This window comes from Zosterops lateralis (genome assembly GCF_965231275.1).
Source record: "Zosterops lateralis genome assembly, chromosome: 28".
Taxonomy (NCBI): domain Eukaryota; kingdom Metazoa; phylum Chordata; class Aves; order Passeriformes; family Zosteropidae; genus Zosterops; species Zosterops lateralis.
The window spans coordinates 1110049-1125679 of NC_139788.1; the positions used below are offsets into that span (position 1 = coordinate 1110049).

General features: G+C 51.7%; 1 protein-coding gene across 1 annotated transcript in view; it reads left to right on the forward strand.

The window, feature by feature from the left end:
* Window positions 1-3213: 3213 nt before the first annotated feature.
* The window catches only part of HIVEP3 (HIVEP zinc finger 3), a gene marked incomplete at its 3' end in the record, with an annotated part of 46694 nt that continues 34276 nt past the window's right edge, over window positions 3214-15631 (forward strand). Inside the window, exons 1-2 of the mRNA XM_083879636.1 lie at window positions 3214-9122; window positions 14020-14165. Of these exons, the coding sequence (XP_083735762.1) occupies window positions 4005-9122; window positions 14020-14165 (5264 nt within the window). The 5' untranslated portion in view covers window positions 3214-4004. The remainder of the gene's footprint in view (window positions 9123-14019; window positions 14166-15631) is intronic.

Here is a 15631-nt window from a genome sequence, read left to right on the forward strand (position 1 = left end):
ACTCGCCCAGTTTCGCACAGGAAATGTGTGACCAAAGCTGGGATTGAACCCAAATTTCTCCACTTTTTTGGGTTTTCTTCTGCTCTGAGTGAGCCAGGGCAGCTCAGCAGATGTTGCTCAATTCTGAGGATCCAAATTCCAGAATCTTGGAATGGTTTGGGTTGGAAGGGACCTGAAATCCCACCCAGTGTCACCCCAGGGACACCTCCCACTGTCCCAGGGCTGCTGAAGGTTCTCATTTCACGTTCAGGGATTGGGAAAAGGTTGTTAAATAGATCCGAAATCTGGTGGCTTCAGGGGTTCTGCTGCTCCACATTTCCCAAAGGGAAGAACATTCCCTGTCCCCTCTTCAGGCAGGAGTGGGAATGCTCAGACTGGGGCATTTAGAAGGGAAAAAAAAAATCATGGAAAGATTTGGGTTGGAAGGAAGTTGGAGCTCATCCAGTGTCACCTCAGGGCCACCTCCCAGTGTCCCCAATGTCCAGCCTGGCCTTGGGCACTGCCAGGGATCCAGGGGCAGCCACAGCTGCTCTGGCAATTCCAGCCCAGCCCCTCCCAGAGAGCAATTCCTGCCCAATCTCCCATTGAAATCCATTCTCCATCAGTTTAAAGCCCATTCCCTGTGTCCTGTCCCTCCATCCCTTGTCCCCAGTCCCTCTGCAGCTCTCCTGGAGCTGGCCTAGAGGAGAAAATTCAGTATTGTAAGGTTATTCAGGTTGAGTTGGGGGTTCTTAAATTTGAATATTTGAGCTCGTGGCAGCTCAGAGAGAATGAGGATGGTCTGAACATTTGGGGTGGTGCTGAATTAACTCAAGGATTTTCTTTGCAAGCCTAATTGTTAAACACTTTGGGATTGAGATGTGGCCTGTAGGAGAAAATTAAGTATTGTAAAGTTGTTCAGGTTGAGTTGGGAGGTCTTAAATGTGAATATTTGAGCTCACTCTGCTCTTGCTGAAAGAAATCCCTGCTTAAATCCACTTGTATCTGGCTAATATTCCCTGTCCTTGCTAAAATCCAATTCTCCCAAGTTAAAAAGCTCAGCGTGTCACGAGTGGGGCAGAAACCAAGGTTTTAAATCAGCTCCATGAGTGCCTTTGATCTTGACTAAATGCTGGGCTCAAAGTCTAGCCCAGACCACGGCTGGGGTTAGTCAGCACTGAGGGCTCTCTGAAAAAGGGGATTTAAAATGTAATTAAACCCTTCTCACAGCAATGAGGTGACTCCTCCAGCAAGTCAGGGCAGGGGCAGGTGCTCTGAGGAGTTTGAAGGTGGTGCTGGAAGGGATCAAGACCTGGATTTGAGGAAAAAGAAGGAGAATTTGAGGCCAGGAGTGGTTTTGTGTCGTTTCCCTGAGATGTGGTGTCACAGGTGGGCAGGAGGAGAAGCCACTTATATCCACTCAGTTAAAAATTGATATCTCAGGGGGATTGATGTCCCTCAGCTGAGCCCTCAGGGGGGTGGATCCACTGTCCCCATTGTGTCCCTGCCTCTCTCCATGACAGGGCTGTGCCCAAGGATTTGCACCCTAAATTTGGCCATCTGAGGTGACAGTTTGCAGAGAGTTTGTGAAGTCCAGGGTGTCCCAGTGTCATTAGACTCTGCTAAATTAAGCTAAATCCCCTTAAACTCCCTTTTCTCACTGAGTCCACGGGGCTGTGGGAGTGATTGAGGAATCCCTGCAGGAGTTTGTGTTATCTCCTGTTGGCTCCCCACCCTTCAGGAGGCAGCTGGGCCAGCACTGAGCTCAGATCTCAGTCCCCTTCTCCTTCCTGCTCTGCTGGACTTGCACTTCAGCCCCATCCCCAGGGAAAACAGGGCTGGGAGCAATTTCCTCTGATTAATCCAGTGTAATCCTGTCCTGGCGAGGCACTGCACCTCGGGGTTCAGGGCAAAATGACAATAATTAATTTATCGTTATAAATCACACCTACCAACTATTTATTTATTTATTTATTTATTTATTTATTTAAATAAATTCCCTCCTGGAGTGTCCCATCACCAGCTGTGTTTGCTGACTGGGGTGGTTTATAGGGTTTGAGATTCCCATCCCGGGGTGGTTAATGGGGTTTGAGATCCCATCCCGGGGTGGTTTATGGGGTTTGAGAGATCCCATCCTGAGGTGGTTTATAGGGTTTGATATTCCCATTCCTGGGATGGTTAACAGGGTTTAGAGATCCCATCCCGGGGTGGTTAATGGGGTTTGAGATTCCCATCCCGGGGTGGTTAATGGGGTTTGAGAGATCCCATCCCGGGGTGGTTAATGGGGTTTGAGATTCCCATCCCGGGGTGGTTTATAGGGTTTGAGAGATCCCATCCCGGGGTGGTTAATAGGGTTTGAGAGATCCCATCCCTGGTTGGTTTATAGGGTTTGAGATCCCATCCCGGGGTAGTTAATGGGGTTTGAGATCCCATCCCGGGGTGGTTTATGGGGTTTGAGAGATCCCATCCCTGGTTGGTTTATAGGGTTTGAGAGATCCCATCCCGGGGTGGTTAATGGGGTTTGAGATTCCCATCCCGGGGTGGTTAATGGGGTTTGAGATTCCCATCCCAGGGTGGTTTATAGGGTTTGAGAGATCCCATCCCGGGGTGGTTAATGGGGTTTAGAGATCCCATTCTTGGGTGGTTAATGGGGTTTAGAGATCCCATTCTTGGGTGGTTAATAGGGTTTGAGATTCCCATCCTGAGGTGGTTTATAGGGTTTGAGAGATCCCATCCCATCATTCCGAGGGGGGTTTCCCTTTAGGAACCCCACAGGTGTGCCACAGAAATCGGATTTGTGCCTTTGTTTGTGTTTGCCGCAGAAATTGGATTTGTCCCTTTGTTGGGCGACAAAAGGCAGGAAATTAAAGAAGCAACACTTGGATAAAAAGCTCCTCTTTACCTGCCTCTGTTTGTTGTGGGTGACACTGAAGATTAGCACAGCTCAAGAGCAGCTTTTATCCAGAGGAGATGCCTCGTTATTTGTCAGGAAGAGCTTTGGAGTCCCTCAGTTTGGACAGGAAATACAATTACAAAAATCTTTAAACCCCTACGTGTTTGCAGGAGATTAGGAGGAACTCGAGTTTTTAAAAGAGTTTTTTAATTCATTTTTTTTTTCCAAACTGTCTCTGTTTCAAGTTCCTGCCTTTGGTTGCTGCCTCAGAGCCAGGTTTTGTGAGCAATAAACCGAGTCCCTGAGTGCAATTTATGTTTTCGTTGCCATTAAGAGTAATTTCTTGTGAATGGCAAACATTCAATGAGTTGTTCTGAATTATTTGTGTGCAAAATATTTACTGTTAAACCAACCTCCCCCCCCCCAAGAAGGAGCAGCGGTTAATTGCTTACACACAAAAAGCTAAAGTTATTTTTTTTTTTTTTGTCTGTTTCTCTTTTGGCTGTAATTGCAGAAATGTGGGAAATACTTTTCCAAGGCTTTTGAACTCCAAAGTGGAACAGAAGGAAGACACAGGGGGACATCCACCGTTCAGTGTTATTTTCCTTGCACAGGAGAGAAAGAGAGAAGAAAAAAAGGAAAAAAAAAAAAAAAAAAAGGATCTTTCTGAGATGAGCGCTAAAGTCTCAAGTTTTCAAAGGTTTGCATAACAAACAAGAGACACATTGTGGGTTGCATCTTGACTTTGAAGGCTTGCCACTGTCAACTGAAATAAAATGGCAAGGTTTAAAGCCTTAACCAAGTTCACAAGGAAAATATTTGGACTGAAAGTTTTGGAAAGTTTTCTCTCTTTGAAGTAGTTTGTCATGTGTTACCAATGTGAACTTTATTGACCTTGGAGCGGCTTTTTTTTTTTTTTTTTTTTTTTTTTTTTTTTTTTTTTTTTTTGAAATCAAATAGCAACTAGTGACACTTTAGTAAAATCTTAAATCAACAACCATCTCCCGGCGGCTCCGGCTTCGTCGTAGCAAATGCAGGCAAAACAGGGAATCTACAGAGGGGACCTTTATTATTCATAAATGAAGCCTGCCAAAACCTTCCCGAAATAGCATTCAAAGACCCTTTTAAGGTCATGGATCCTGAACAAAGCCAGAAGAGCACAAAAAAGGCTGAGGAAAGTCCAAGAAAGAGGCTTCCCAAAGGAGAGGCTTTCCAAGGCAGTATTTCATCCTCAACGACGTACCAGGGCGGCTCTGCTCCCTCCCCAGGAGCCCCTCTCCGAGACATCATCTCGCAGCAGCACTTTCCCGCCTCTTTGCCCGTCCCACGAGAGGAGCCTCAGGAGAAACCCGGCCACCAGAAACAACCCAAGCCTTCCTCCTCCTCTTCCTCCACCTCCTCCTCTTCCTTCGACCGCCCGCTTCAGCAGCACGCGCTGGCACCAGCATTTATGTCCCCGGGGAAGCCGGAGCATGTCCTGGAAGGTCCCACATGGCAGCTAGTTGATCCAGTCAGGCCAGGCCCCTCTGGCTCCTTCCCCTCCCCAGGGCTGCACGCCCACCACGGCCAGCTCCTCCCGTCCCACTCCCAGCCCATCATCCCCGCCGAGGACATGCCGGCCGTGCAGAAGGTCTTCATCCCCCGGCCCGCCCAGGTGTCCCTGAAGCAAGCTGAGGAGGTGCACAAGAAGGAGAAGAAGCCCCAGAAGCCGGGCAAGTACATCTGCCAGTACTGCAGCCGGCCCTGCGCCAAGCCCAGCGTGCTCCAGAAACATATCAGGTCCCACACCGGGGAGAGGCCCTACCCCTGCATCCCCTGCGGCTTCTCCTTCAAGACCAAGAGCAATCTGTACAAACACAGGAAGTCCCACGCTCACCGGATCAAAGCCGGGCTGGCCTCAGGGATCGGGGCAGAGATGTACCCCTCGAGCCTGGAGATGGAGCGCATCGGCGGCGAGGACTTCGAGGAGCCCACGGAAGGGGAAAGCACGGACTCGGAGGAGGAGACGGCGGCGATGTCGGGCCACACCGCGGAGCTGTCGCCCAGGCAGAAGCACGGCCTGCTCTCCAGCAGCCTGCTGAGCGCCGGCAGCCAAGGCTCCAGCCACGACCGCTGCTCGCTGTCCCATTCCAGCATGTCCCAGTCCCTCGAGGACAGCTCCCAGTTCGTGGAGCCGTCGTCGGAGCACGCCCTGAGCCATAAGTCCGAGGACACCCACACCATCAAGCAGAAGCTGGCGCTGCGCCTGAGCGAGCGCAAGAAGGTGATCGACGAGCAGGCCTTCCTGAGCCCCGGCAGCAAAGGCAGCACCGAGTCCGGGTATTTCTCCAGATCCGAGAGCGCCGAGCAGCAGATCAGCCCTCCCAACACCAACGCCAAATCCTACGCCGAGATCATCTTCGGGAAGTGTGGGAGGATTGGGCAGAGGACGGCGGCGCTGGCTGCCAACACCACCCAGGGGTTCCCACACCTGTCCGGCGACGAGAAGCCCAGCATGGTCCCGTTGTCTGTGCCTAGAACACAGGTGATCGAACACATCACTAAGCTAATTACCATTAACGAAGCCGTGGTGGACACCAGTGAAATCGACAGCGTGAAGCCCAGAAGAAGCTCTCTGTCCAGGCGTAGCAGCATCGAGTCCCCAAAGTCTGGCGCGTACAGAGAACCCTTCCAGTTCGACATCAAGTCTGGCTCCAGCAGCCAGCTGGAGGCGGCCAAAGCGTTGGCGTCCCACGGCGAAAAAATGAAGCCCGAACAATCATTGTTGTCACTTCAGCAATCCCACAGTGCCACAGAGACAGTGCCTCTCCTAAGAAGCCACTCAATGCCTTCTGCTGCATGCACTATAAGCTCCCCACACACCTTTAGAGGTAGCTACTCATTCGATGATCACATCATGGAGCCCGAAGTCTTAAGCCGCAGCCAAGCGTTTTCCTCCCACCCTCGAATGCTAAAACGCCAGCCAGCCATCGAGCTACCCTTGGGAGTGGAATACGTCTCGGAGGAGGTCGGCTCTGCCAGCAAAGAAACCGTTCCCAAAGCTCCCGAGGAGCCTGAAACCAAGGAAAGCGATCTTACCAAAAAGTCCCGCAAGGGCCCCAAGGCGAAAGGGTTCATGTACGAGTGCAACGTGTGCGGCGCCCGCTATAAGAAAAGGGACAACTACGAGGCCCACAAGAAGTACTACTGCTCAGAACTGCAGCTCTCCAAGCCCCGCTCCGCCACGTCCCACGCCTCCTCGGAGCCGGAGAAGAGCGCGGCGGATCCCGAAGTGTGGCCCCAGATGATGCATTACAAGCTGGGCAGCACCTTGGAGCTCACCCCGCTGCGGAAGAGGCGGAAGGAGAAGAGCCTCGGGGATGACGAGGAACCTCCAGCTTTTGAAATGTCTGACGCCTCCTCCTCCTCTGGTGCTGGCCCGGGCGCTCAGTTTGCAAACCTGGCCTCGTCTGACGTGGCTCTGAACCTGACCCGTGAATCCATGAAGTCACCAGCAGACTCGGGAAAAGCCGCACCTGCCGAGGCCAGTGCCAGCTTCCATCCCAGGAACACCAAACCCAGCGCGGAGGGCAAGGAGAGGAGAACGACCTCCAAGGAGATCTCTGTCATCCAGCACACGAGCTCCTTTGAGAAGTCGGACTCCATCGAGCAGCCCAGCAGCTTGGAAGAGGACAAACCCCTGTCCCAGTTCCCATCTCAGCCCACGCCCCAGCACAGCCGCCCCCCTCACTCCCTGCAGCCCAGGCTGGTCCGCCAGCCCAACATCCAGGTCCCTGAGATTCTGGTCACGGAAGAGCCGGACAGACCAGAAACAGAGCCGGAACCTCCTCCAAAGGAACCAGAGAAAACCGAGGAATTCCAGTGGCCGCAGAGGAGCCAGACCCTTTCCCAGCTCCCTGCGGAGAAACTGCCCCCCAAGAAGAAGCGGCTCCGGCTGGCAGAAATGGCCCAGTCCTCTGGGGAGTCCAGCTTTGAGTCCGTCTCTCTCACCCGGAGCCCCAGTCAGGAGAGCAGCCTGTCCCATGGCTCCGGCCACTCCATCTCCTTTGACCGGGATGACCACACCAAGCCAGAGTCCAGTAGCCAGCCCTCAGAATCCCAGCCCAAACCTCCTGGCGTTGGCTCCCACATGCTGATGGTCCCCAGCCACCATCACCATTCCAGGGAAATGCGGAGATCCGCTTCCGAGCAGACACCCAACGTGTCCCACCCTTCCCAGATGTCAGAGACTCGCAGTAAATCCTTCGACTACGGGAGCTTGTCGTCCACTCCTGCCTCCACCCCCGGCCCCTCCACCTCCTCAGCCCCTCAGGAGAGGAGGAAATGTTTCCTGGTGCGGCAGGCCTCCCTCACCAGGCACCCCGAGCACGAGCCGGACCCGGCCCCGTCGGGCTGGCCGGACACGGAGGATCCGGCTCCTTCCTCGAGTAAATCTCCTGCCACGAGTTTGCCCCATCAGCCGAGCTCGTCCTCCCCTGTGCCCTCTCACGGCACCTACCCGAGCAACAAGAGCCAGCCAAAGGACAGCCCCGAGCCATCCTACAGCCCGCCCTACACGGAGGCCCTGCAGGTGTTCCACCACCCCGTGCCACAGCTGACGCTGCACGAGAAGCACTTCATGGCCCCCCAAGTTTCCATTTTCCCCTACCAGCACCTCCTGCCGCAGCCGGGGCAGTCCGCGGAGCTGTTTGCTGCGCACACCATGTCTGACATCCTCTCTGCACAGTTCTCCATGCCTCAGATCCCTCCCTCCATATTCCAGACCCCGCCGCTGCCCCTCCCGCAGACGCTCATCCACCCGGGCCCGCTGCACATCGCTCCCCCCTTGATGTCTCACCCCGCCGAGGTGTCCTTCAGGCACCCCTCATTCCTGCCCGTGCACTACCCCGGCTCTTCCCCGATCCCCTCAGCTTTCTTCCTGCCTCTCCAGTCTCAGTTCGCCCTCCACCTGCCGGGTGATGCTGGTGGACATTTGCCACAGATCAAATCCAGCCTGTTCTCTGCGGCGGGAAGCTCCAGCCTGTCCCCGTGCACGGATTACGACTCGGACAGCAGGCTGCACCCCCTGACCTGCGCGGCCAGTCCCGCGCTCTCTGTCACCGTCACCCAGCTCGTCGTCCCCACCCGGACTGAGCCCATGGTGTCCCTGGTGGTCCCCGTCCGCATCCAGACCAACATGCCCTCCTACGGCAGCGCCATGTACACCACGCTCTCCCAGATCCTGGTCACGCAGTCCCAGTGCAGCTCCTCCACCATCGTCCTTCCCAAATTCGACGACCGCCAGCCCAAGGGCACCCTGGTGTGCAGCGCTGACGTCCACGGGCTGGGCTTTGACCTGGCCCAGATGATCACGGAGGAGCAAAGGAGCCTTTTCCAGAGCCCCTACCTGAGAGTGCCCCTGCCCTTACCGGAGAGAAAGGGCTACATGCCCCTCACCTGCCCCTCAGACAGCGTCCTCGGCCTGGAAGGGGGCCCCTCCACAGTTGGGGGGAGCAAAAGGATGCTGTCCCCAGCCGGCAGTTTGGAGCTGACCATGGAGACCCAGCAGCAGAAGAGAGTTAAGGAGGAGGAAGTGTCTGAAGCAGAAGAGAAGCTGGAAGTGGTGAAGCCACCCAGCGCAACGGAGGAAGGGAAAAATCAGGATAAACCTCACTTCCTTGCAGAAAGCCAAGACAGGGCCGAGGTGGAGACACCACCCAGCGTGTCCGTGGAGCAGCCGGAGCCAAAGGAAACCCCGAGCAGTTCCCAGCAGGCAACGTCTCGCTCGGGTTCCCCCAGCTTTGAGGCCCTGCAGGAGTACGAGCAGCCAGCTGGCAAACAGTTCCTCAGCCAGGAGCCTCTGCAGCCCGTGAAGAAGGAAGACTCCAAAGAACTGGTGGAGCAGCCTCCACCGACCCCCGCCAGCACTGCCCCCGCGGCCGAGGGCGCGGGGAAGGCTCGGGAAGGCACAGACACCAAGAAAGTCCTGCAGTTCCCCAGTCTCCACACAACCACTAATGTCAGTTGGTGCTATTTAAACTACATAAAGCCAAATCACACGCAGCAGGCGGACGGGCGCTCCTCGGTCTACGCCAGCTGGTGCATCAGCCTCTACAACCCCAACCTGCCCGGCGTGTCCACCAAGGCGGCCCTGGCCCTGCTGAGGTCCAAGCAGAAGGTGAGCAAGGAGACCTACACCATGGCCACAGCTCCGCGGCCCGAGGCGGGCAGGCTGGTGCCGGCCAGCTCCAGGAAGCCCAAAATGACCGAGGTAATGCAATCCTATCTCTTTCTTCTCCTGATCCATTTGGACGCGTGGGTGGAGGGGGCGGAGGGCCAGGCCGTGGCCGTGCTGAGGTTGGTCGGGGTTTACTCGTCCCGTTGGCGCTTTGGGAAGCGCCTGTTCTCAGTGAAGCTCGTAGAGTGAAGAGCCCAAACCCCACTGAAAACCCCAACCTGGGAGGCAGGAGAGCCTGCTCCGAGGTCAGGTTCCTGTGCTCCACTTCCTACTTGCTTTGTAACCCAAAAAAATGTAGAAATCACCACCACCACCACCACCCCGCCAACCACCACCGCTCCAGCACAAAGGATTAGACTTCATTTGCATTTGTCTTGATATTTCTAACAGCTTTACAATTTCTTTTTTTTTAATTTTTTTTTTTGTTCTAACGCTGTTATAATTCCCTACATTTTGCATGCTAGAAATTAAAAAAAAAAAAAAAAAAAGAAAAGGATTACCTAAGGGAAATGGGATTCTGTCTGGTTGTGCATCTGCTCATCTCACATTAATGAACATGGAGAGGCGTGCTTAGAAGTATTTAAAAAAATATTAAAAGGAGATTTGCAAGTGTATTTAGGCCCCTGAAGAAGCACAAAGGCTGGCGGTGACATTTATGGAAGTGCCTCAGCGGGTCAGACACGTTTTGTTAAACACCCCTGTGGTTTGGTCCGTTTGGTCCAGAACCATCCACCTGCTCTTCCGGGTATTTAAGGATATTTTATACCTGGTTTTAGAGTTAAGACTTCACAGAGACTTCCCAGGGGCAGAGCTCCCCTCAAGGCATTGCCCACATGGGCACAGAAGTCTTTAAGACCCTCCTGTGAGCTGCCTAATTTTATGTATCTCATTTTAAAGCCAGACTTTACCCCTCCTGCTTAATGCTGAACCAAACAGATCCCTTTAATCCAGATCATGTTCGTGTAGATTAGCCAACAGAACCGCTCTAAAGATTTTTTGCAATTTGATATTCATCTCGAGTCAATTTATATTGATGGATTATTCATTTTATTTCTGTGTCACGAAATGAACTTTGAATATTAAATTCATCATAATCGCCGCTGCAGCTGCTGCTTATAAATATGTCTTAAAAATACACAAGTAGAGTCGCTTTGATTCAATAAATCTTTATTCCTATTCAGCATTTCCATCACTCTCCTGCAGAAATCCAAGAGACACATTTCCAGGGACACGGGGGCAGATAATTACCTGAGCAGTGCAATAACCACGCTGAGATTTATGCACTATTTTTTCCCCGAGGGTTTTATCCGAGCGGTGCCTCGGCATCCTCAATCCCAACCCCTAAAGGAAGTGCCTGTGCTGCTCCGAGCTCTGCTCTTTGCCATGGTGCTAAAACCCACTACCCGGGGTGTGTCCAGAGAGGGGAAAGGTGAAACAGCGATGCTTCAGCCCTCACCCACCCAAATCCTCATTTCACTGCACGCATTTCCCCCCAAAATCCCCTAAACCCGCTCAAAACCCCCTCAGAGTGTCTGGTGGTGCAGATTCGGGTTCCCCGCGGCACAATCCCCAAAAGGAAGAGTTTTGCCTTGCCCAGTTCACCTGGGAAACCAAATTGCTGATAAATTGAATTCTTGCCAAGCCCAGAGCTGATCTGTGAGCAGTGTGGGAGTGAAATCCTCCATTCTGGGTTTAAAACGTGGGTTTAAAACCCAACAGCTGCCAGGACGTGCAGTAGCATCACTCCAGGGTTGGGAATCCAACCCTCAGATAACTCTGGCTCCTTCCCTTCAACACCCCCGTCCTTTTTGTGACTCCAGGTTGTCGATGGACGTCCCAGGAGATGTAAAAAAACCAAAAAAAACTCGGGTGTTTTGTACAGTCGTGCATGCAGCAAGCAGTAGTTCTGTACGTGCTGTGTCTCTCTCTCTCTTTCTCTCCGTCCTTGCCTTGGGGTTTAAATTTCCAGTGGGATTTGCCGAGCAGAAGGATTTTGGAATTCTGGAGTGCATGTAGGGATGGCTGGTGACGCTGTACTGGGGCTTGCACACTCTGTAAATCCCAACGAGGGGATGGCAGCGACTGTATGACTTTGGCTCTCTTGGTGCCTTTTCATCTGTCAAATGTTTTTTTTTTTTTTTTTTTTTTTTTTGCTTTTTTTTTTTTTTTTTAATTGTGCTTTCGAAAAGTTGCAATAAATAAAACCTCGTGCTGCATCTAGCAAGTCAATTGTTTTGTATTCCTCAGTAAACCTGGGAAGGTTTATCCCTAAGCAGTGCCCTGAGCTCCATATCAGGAGGTGAAGTCACAAACCCAAAAAAGTTTAATTTTGGAGGATTCTGAGTAATTGTTTTGTATTCCTCAGTAAACCTGGGAAGGTTTGTCCCTTAGCAATGCCCTGAGTCCGTAGCTCCTATCAAGAGCTGAAGTCACAACCCTAAAAAGTTTAATTTTGGAGGGTTCTGAGTAATTGTTTTGTATTCCTGGGAAGGTTTGTCCCTAAGCAGTGCCCTGAGCCCGTAGCTCCTATCAGGAGGTGAAGTCAAAAACCCTAAAAAGTTTAATTTTGGAGGGTTCTGAGTGTCTCCTGCAGCTGATTTCCTCATTGTCATCTCCATGCCCAGAGCCACCAGCTCAAGCTCATTCCTGCTGGGAAATGGTTTCAAATAATTCCTGGCACTGTTCTGCCCCAGGCCTTTTGTCATTAAATTCCTGGCACTTTTAGAGACTGCACAGGGACCATTCCCAGGTGGTTTCTAGGACAGGTGTGAGGATGGTGTGGACATGGGGCTGATCAGAGGACAGAGAACAGCCTGAGTGCATTTAATGCTCTGAGCTGAACTCCTGAAATCCCTGAGCAGGTTTGAAATGCTTCAAAATCCAAGTTTTTCAAAGTGAGTCCATCTCCTCCTCCTGCTGAGCATCCCGAGGCAGCCCCAGCAGCTGAGGGGAACTGGAATTATCCCACTGCCTTCTGCAGGTCTCTGCTGGAGCTGCTCAGTCTGTGGCTTCCCCCAAAACCTGGGGAGACAGAGAGGCTCCACTGGGGTGATTCATCCCCCTCCAGACAGGGCTGAGGTGGGGCAGGTGAATCACCTGCCAGAGCCAAGGGTGACCAGCTCTGCTCCAGCCTGCAGGGGCTGCCTTCAGGACAAAACCCCTTTAAAATTGTCCTCAGATGCCTCCAGCCTATAATTCTATAAATTACAGATGGTGTGAGGATATGGATCCAGAGTCCTCATCCAGGATATGGATCTGGGATCCTCATCTAGGACATGGATCCAGGGTTCCCATCCAGGATATGGATCCAGGGTTCCCATCCAGGATATGGATCCGGGGTTCTCATCCAGGATATGGATCCAGGATATGGATCCGGGGTCCTCATCCGGGATATGGATCCAGGGTTCTCATCCAGGATGTGGATCCAGGGTTCTCATCCAGGATATGGATCCAGGGTTCTCATCCAGGATGTGGATCCGGGTTCTCATCCAAAATATGGATCCAGGGTTCTCATCCAGGATATGGATCCAGGGTCCTCATCCAGGATGTGGATCCAGGGTTCTCATCCAGGATGTGGATCCAGGGTTCTCATCCAGGATATGGATCCAGGGTTCTCATCCAGGGTTCTCATCCAGGATATGGATCCAGGATCCTCATCCAGGATATGGATCCAGGGTCCTCATCCAGGATATGGACTCAGCTGAATGTCAGAGTTACTGTGTGAGAAGTGACCTGGGGGAAAAGCATCTGCTTTCCTTTCTTTGAAGACCTCTGGGCTTGTCCTGTTAGACTGTAGTGAGACAACATCCCAACATTTCATTCCAGGTGTGGAGAGCTCTCCCTGGGCTTGTCCCAGGACTTTAGGACATCCCAAAATTTCATTCCAGGTTGGGGGGTTGTCCCTGGGTTTGTCCCACGATTTGGGACATCCCATCTTTTTATTCCGGGTTGGAGAGTTGTCCCTGGATTTGTCCTGTTAGGATTTAGGACATCCCAACGTTTCATTCCAGATTGGAGAGCTCTCCCTGGGTTTATCTCAGGATTTAGGACATCTCAACATTTCATTCCAGGTGTGGGCAGCTCTCCCTGAGCATGTCCCAGGATTTTAGGACATCCTAAGGTTTCATTCCAGATTGGAGAGGCTCTCCCTGGGCTTCTCCCAGGATTTTAGGACATCCCAACATTTCATTCCAGGTGTGGGGAGCTCTCCCCATCCCACCCAGCCCCACAGCTTTGATGTTCATGTCTGTGCTGTAACAAACAACACTCCCCATGTAGGGTGAGGTGTCAGGGCATGACTTAAACCTTGGGCCAGACGAGGTTTGGACACAAAACCCCCTCAACAAAGTGTCAATTTAACAGTGAAGAGGCAGATTTGAGCCTGGGAACGTGTGGGGAGGTGGAGGATTCTTTTCTCCCGTGGGTTTTGTGGCTCTCTCTGCGCTGCAGGGAGAGGAAATCACCCGGGAGCTCTGCCTGGCCAAGTGACTCACATCAGCCTGAGGTGCCTGAAACCCAATTTTGTGTGAATGTGGGGGAATTCTCCTGCAGATCCCTCCTCTCCAGACCTTTCAGATGTGCATTTCAGAGAGAGGGGATTATCCAGGGACAGAGATTTGGGGATCCCACATGCTCAGAACCACCACACTTCTCTTCCCCCTCCATTTCCCCAAGATCTGCACAACCTGGAGGGGAGAAATTAAAAAAAAAACTCATCAGGAGTCCCAGCAAACACAACCCAACCCTCAGGGCCACCCAAAAATCCAGAGGCAAAGCCCCATTTGTTGGGAGGGTGCCCCAGTTCCAGCCCTCGGTGTCGGGAGCAGCTCTGGGGACGCTGCTGGGGCTGCTTTGCTCTCTCTCTCTGTGTCTTGCCTTGCCGGTGATTTTGTCTGTAATCATGGATTGTTTTGCTCTTTTGGGGAGATAGGTTCATTTGCCTTCGCTCCTTTCTAATGAAGGTCGAAAAGATATAACTAGAGCTGAGAAGGACGAGGAGAAAAGGGGAAAATCAGAAGAAGAGGCTCTTGTGACCAAGCGAGGGGAGCCTGTGAGGATCAAGATCTTTGAAGGAGGGTGAGTTGTCTCATTTTATTTATTTTTTTTAAATTGTGTCTCGCGCTTGTGTGGAGTTGTTACAATGATGGCGAGGTGAGCAGATGGAGCTGGATTTCAGTTTGTTCCCCACAGCCACTGTAAAAACTTGTCCCTCCAGACCTGGGGTGCATTAATTCCCTTTAATTCCGTTTATTTCTGAGCTGCCTTTAAGTCAGCAATCACCCGGATCTCTTTTCTGAGTGCCAAGAGCACGAATCCATCACAGGTGCGCTCTGCACCTCCTCAATCCTTCCAGATCCTTCTCCTAAAAATGCTGATCCTGGTGGTTGTTCCCGTGTTCCTGGTGGTTATTCCCACATTCCTGATGGTCGTTCCCATATTCCTGATGGTTATTCCCATATTCCTGATGGTCATTCCCATATTCCTAATGGTTATTCCCATGTTCCTGATGGTCATTCCCATATTCCTGATGGTTATTCCCATATTCCTGATGGATATTCCCATATTCCTGATGGATATTCCCATATTCCTGATGGATATTCCCATATTCCTAATGGTTATTCCCATATTCGTGATGGTCGTTCCCATATTCCTGATGGTTATTCCCATATTCCTGATGGTTATTCCCATATTCCTGATGGTTATTCCCACATTCCTGGTGGTTATTCCCATATTCCTGGTGGTTATTCCCACATTCCTGATGGTTATTCCCATATTCCTGATGGTCATTCCCATATTCCTGATGGTTATTCCCACATTCCTGATGGTTATTCCCATATTCCTGATGGATATTCCCATATTCCTAATGGTTATTCCCATATTCGTGATGGTCGTTCCCGTATTCCTGATGGTTATTCCCATATTCCTGATGGTCGTTCCGGTGTTCCTGATGGTCGTTCCCACCCTGAGGAGGATCTGGGCAGGTCTCTCCTGCTCCCCTGGGGTTTTGTGTGGGGGAACAAAAGCAGCATTTTTGTTCCTGTGATTTCCATCCCACCCAACCCAAATGGCCCAAACCAGAATGGATGCAAGGCCTGAGTTTGTTGTCTATGTTAAATCTTGGCTCCAGGTGATTCACAGGGCTCCTGGGGAATTCAGCACTGCTCTAATGTTGCTTTAAAAAAAAAAATAAAATTAAAAATGGCTCATAAGCAACATGTCTGTGGGTTGCAATTAAAGATCACCATTCCTGGGTGTTGCAGAGGGGGCCAAATTGCCATTTCCAGCAGCATTTATCAGTCCTGCCCTTTGCTGTTGGGTGCTCTTGGTTTCTTGGTGTGTTAGAAAAAGCCTTTCCTTAGGGCTGTGCTTGTTTTTTTGCTGTTCTCAGACGAAATTTTTATTTTAGTTTAAAATATCTCGTTAGCAGATGGTCGAAGCAGCAAAGCAGGAGGGAAAATCGGTGCTGTGGGGACAGGAAAGGTGGTTGTTGCTTCACCCCCAGTTTTGCAAAGCGACTTTTGAGCTGACAGGACTGAAGGAGC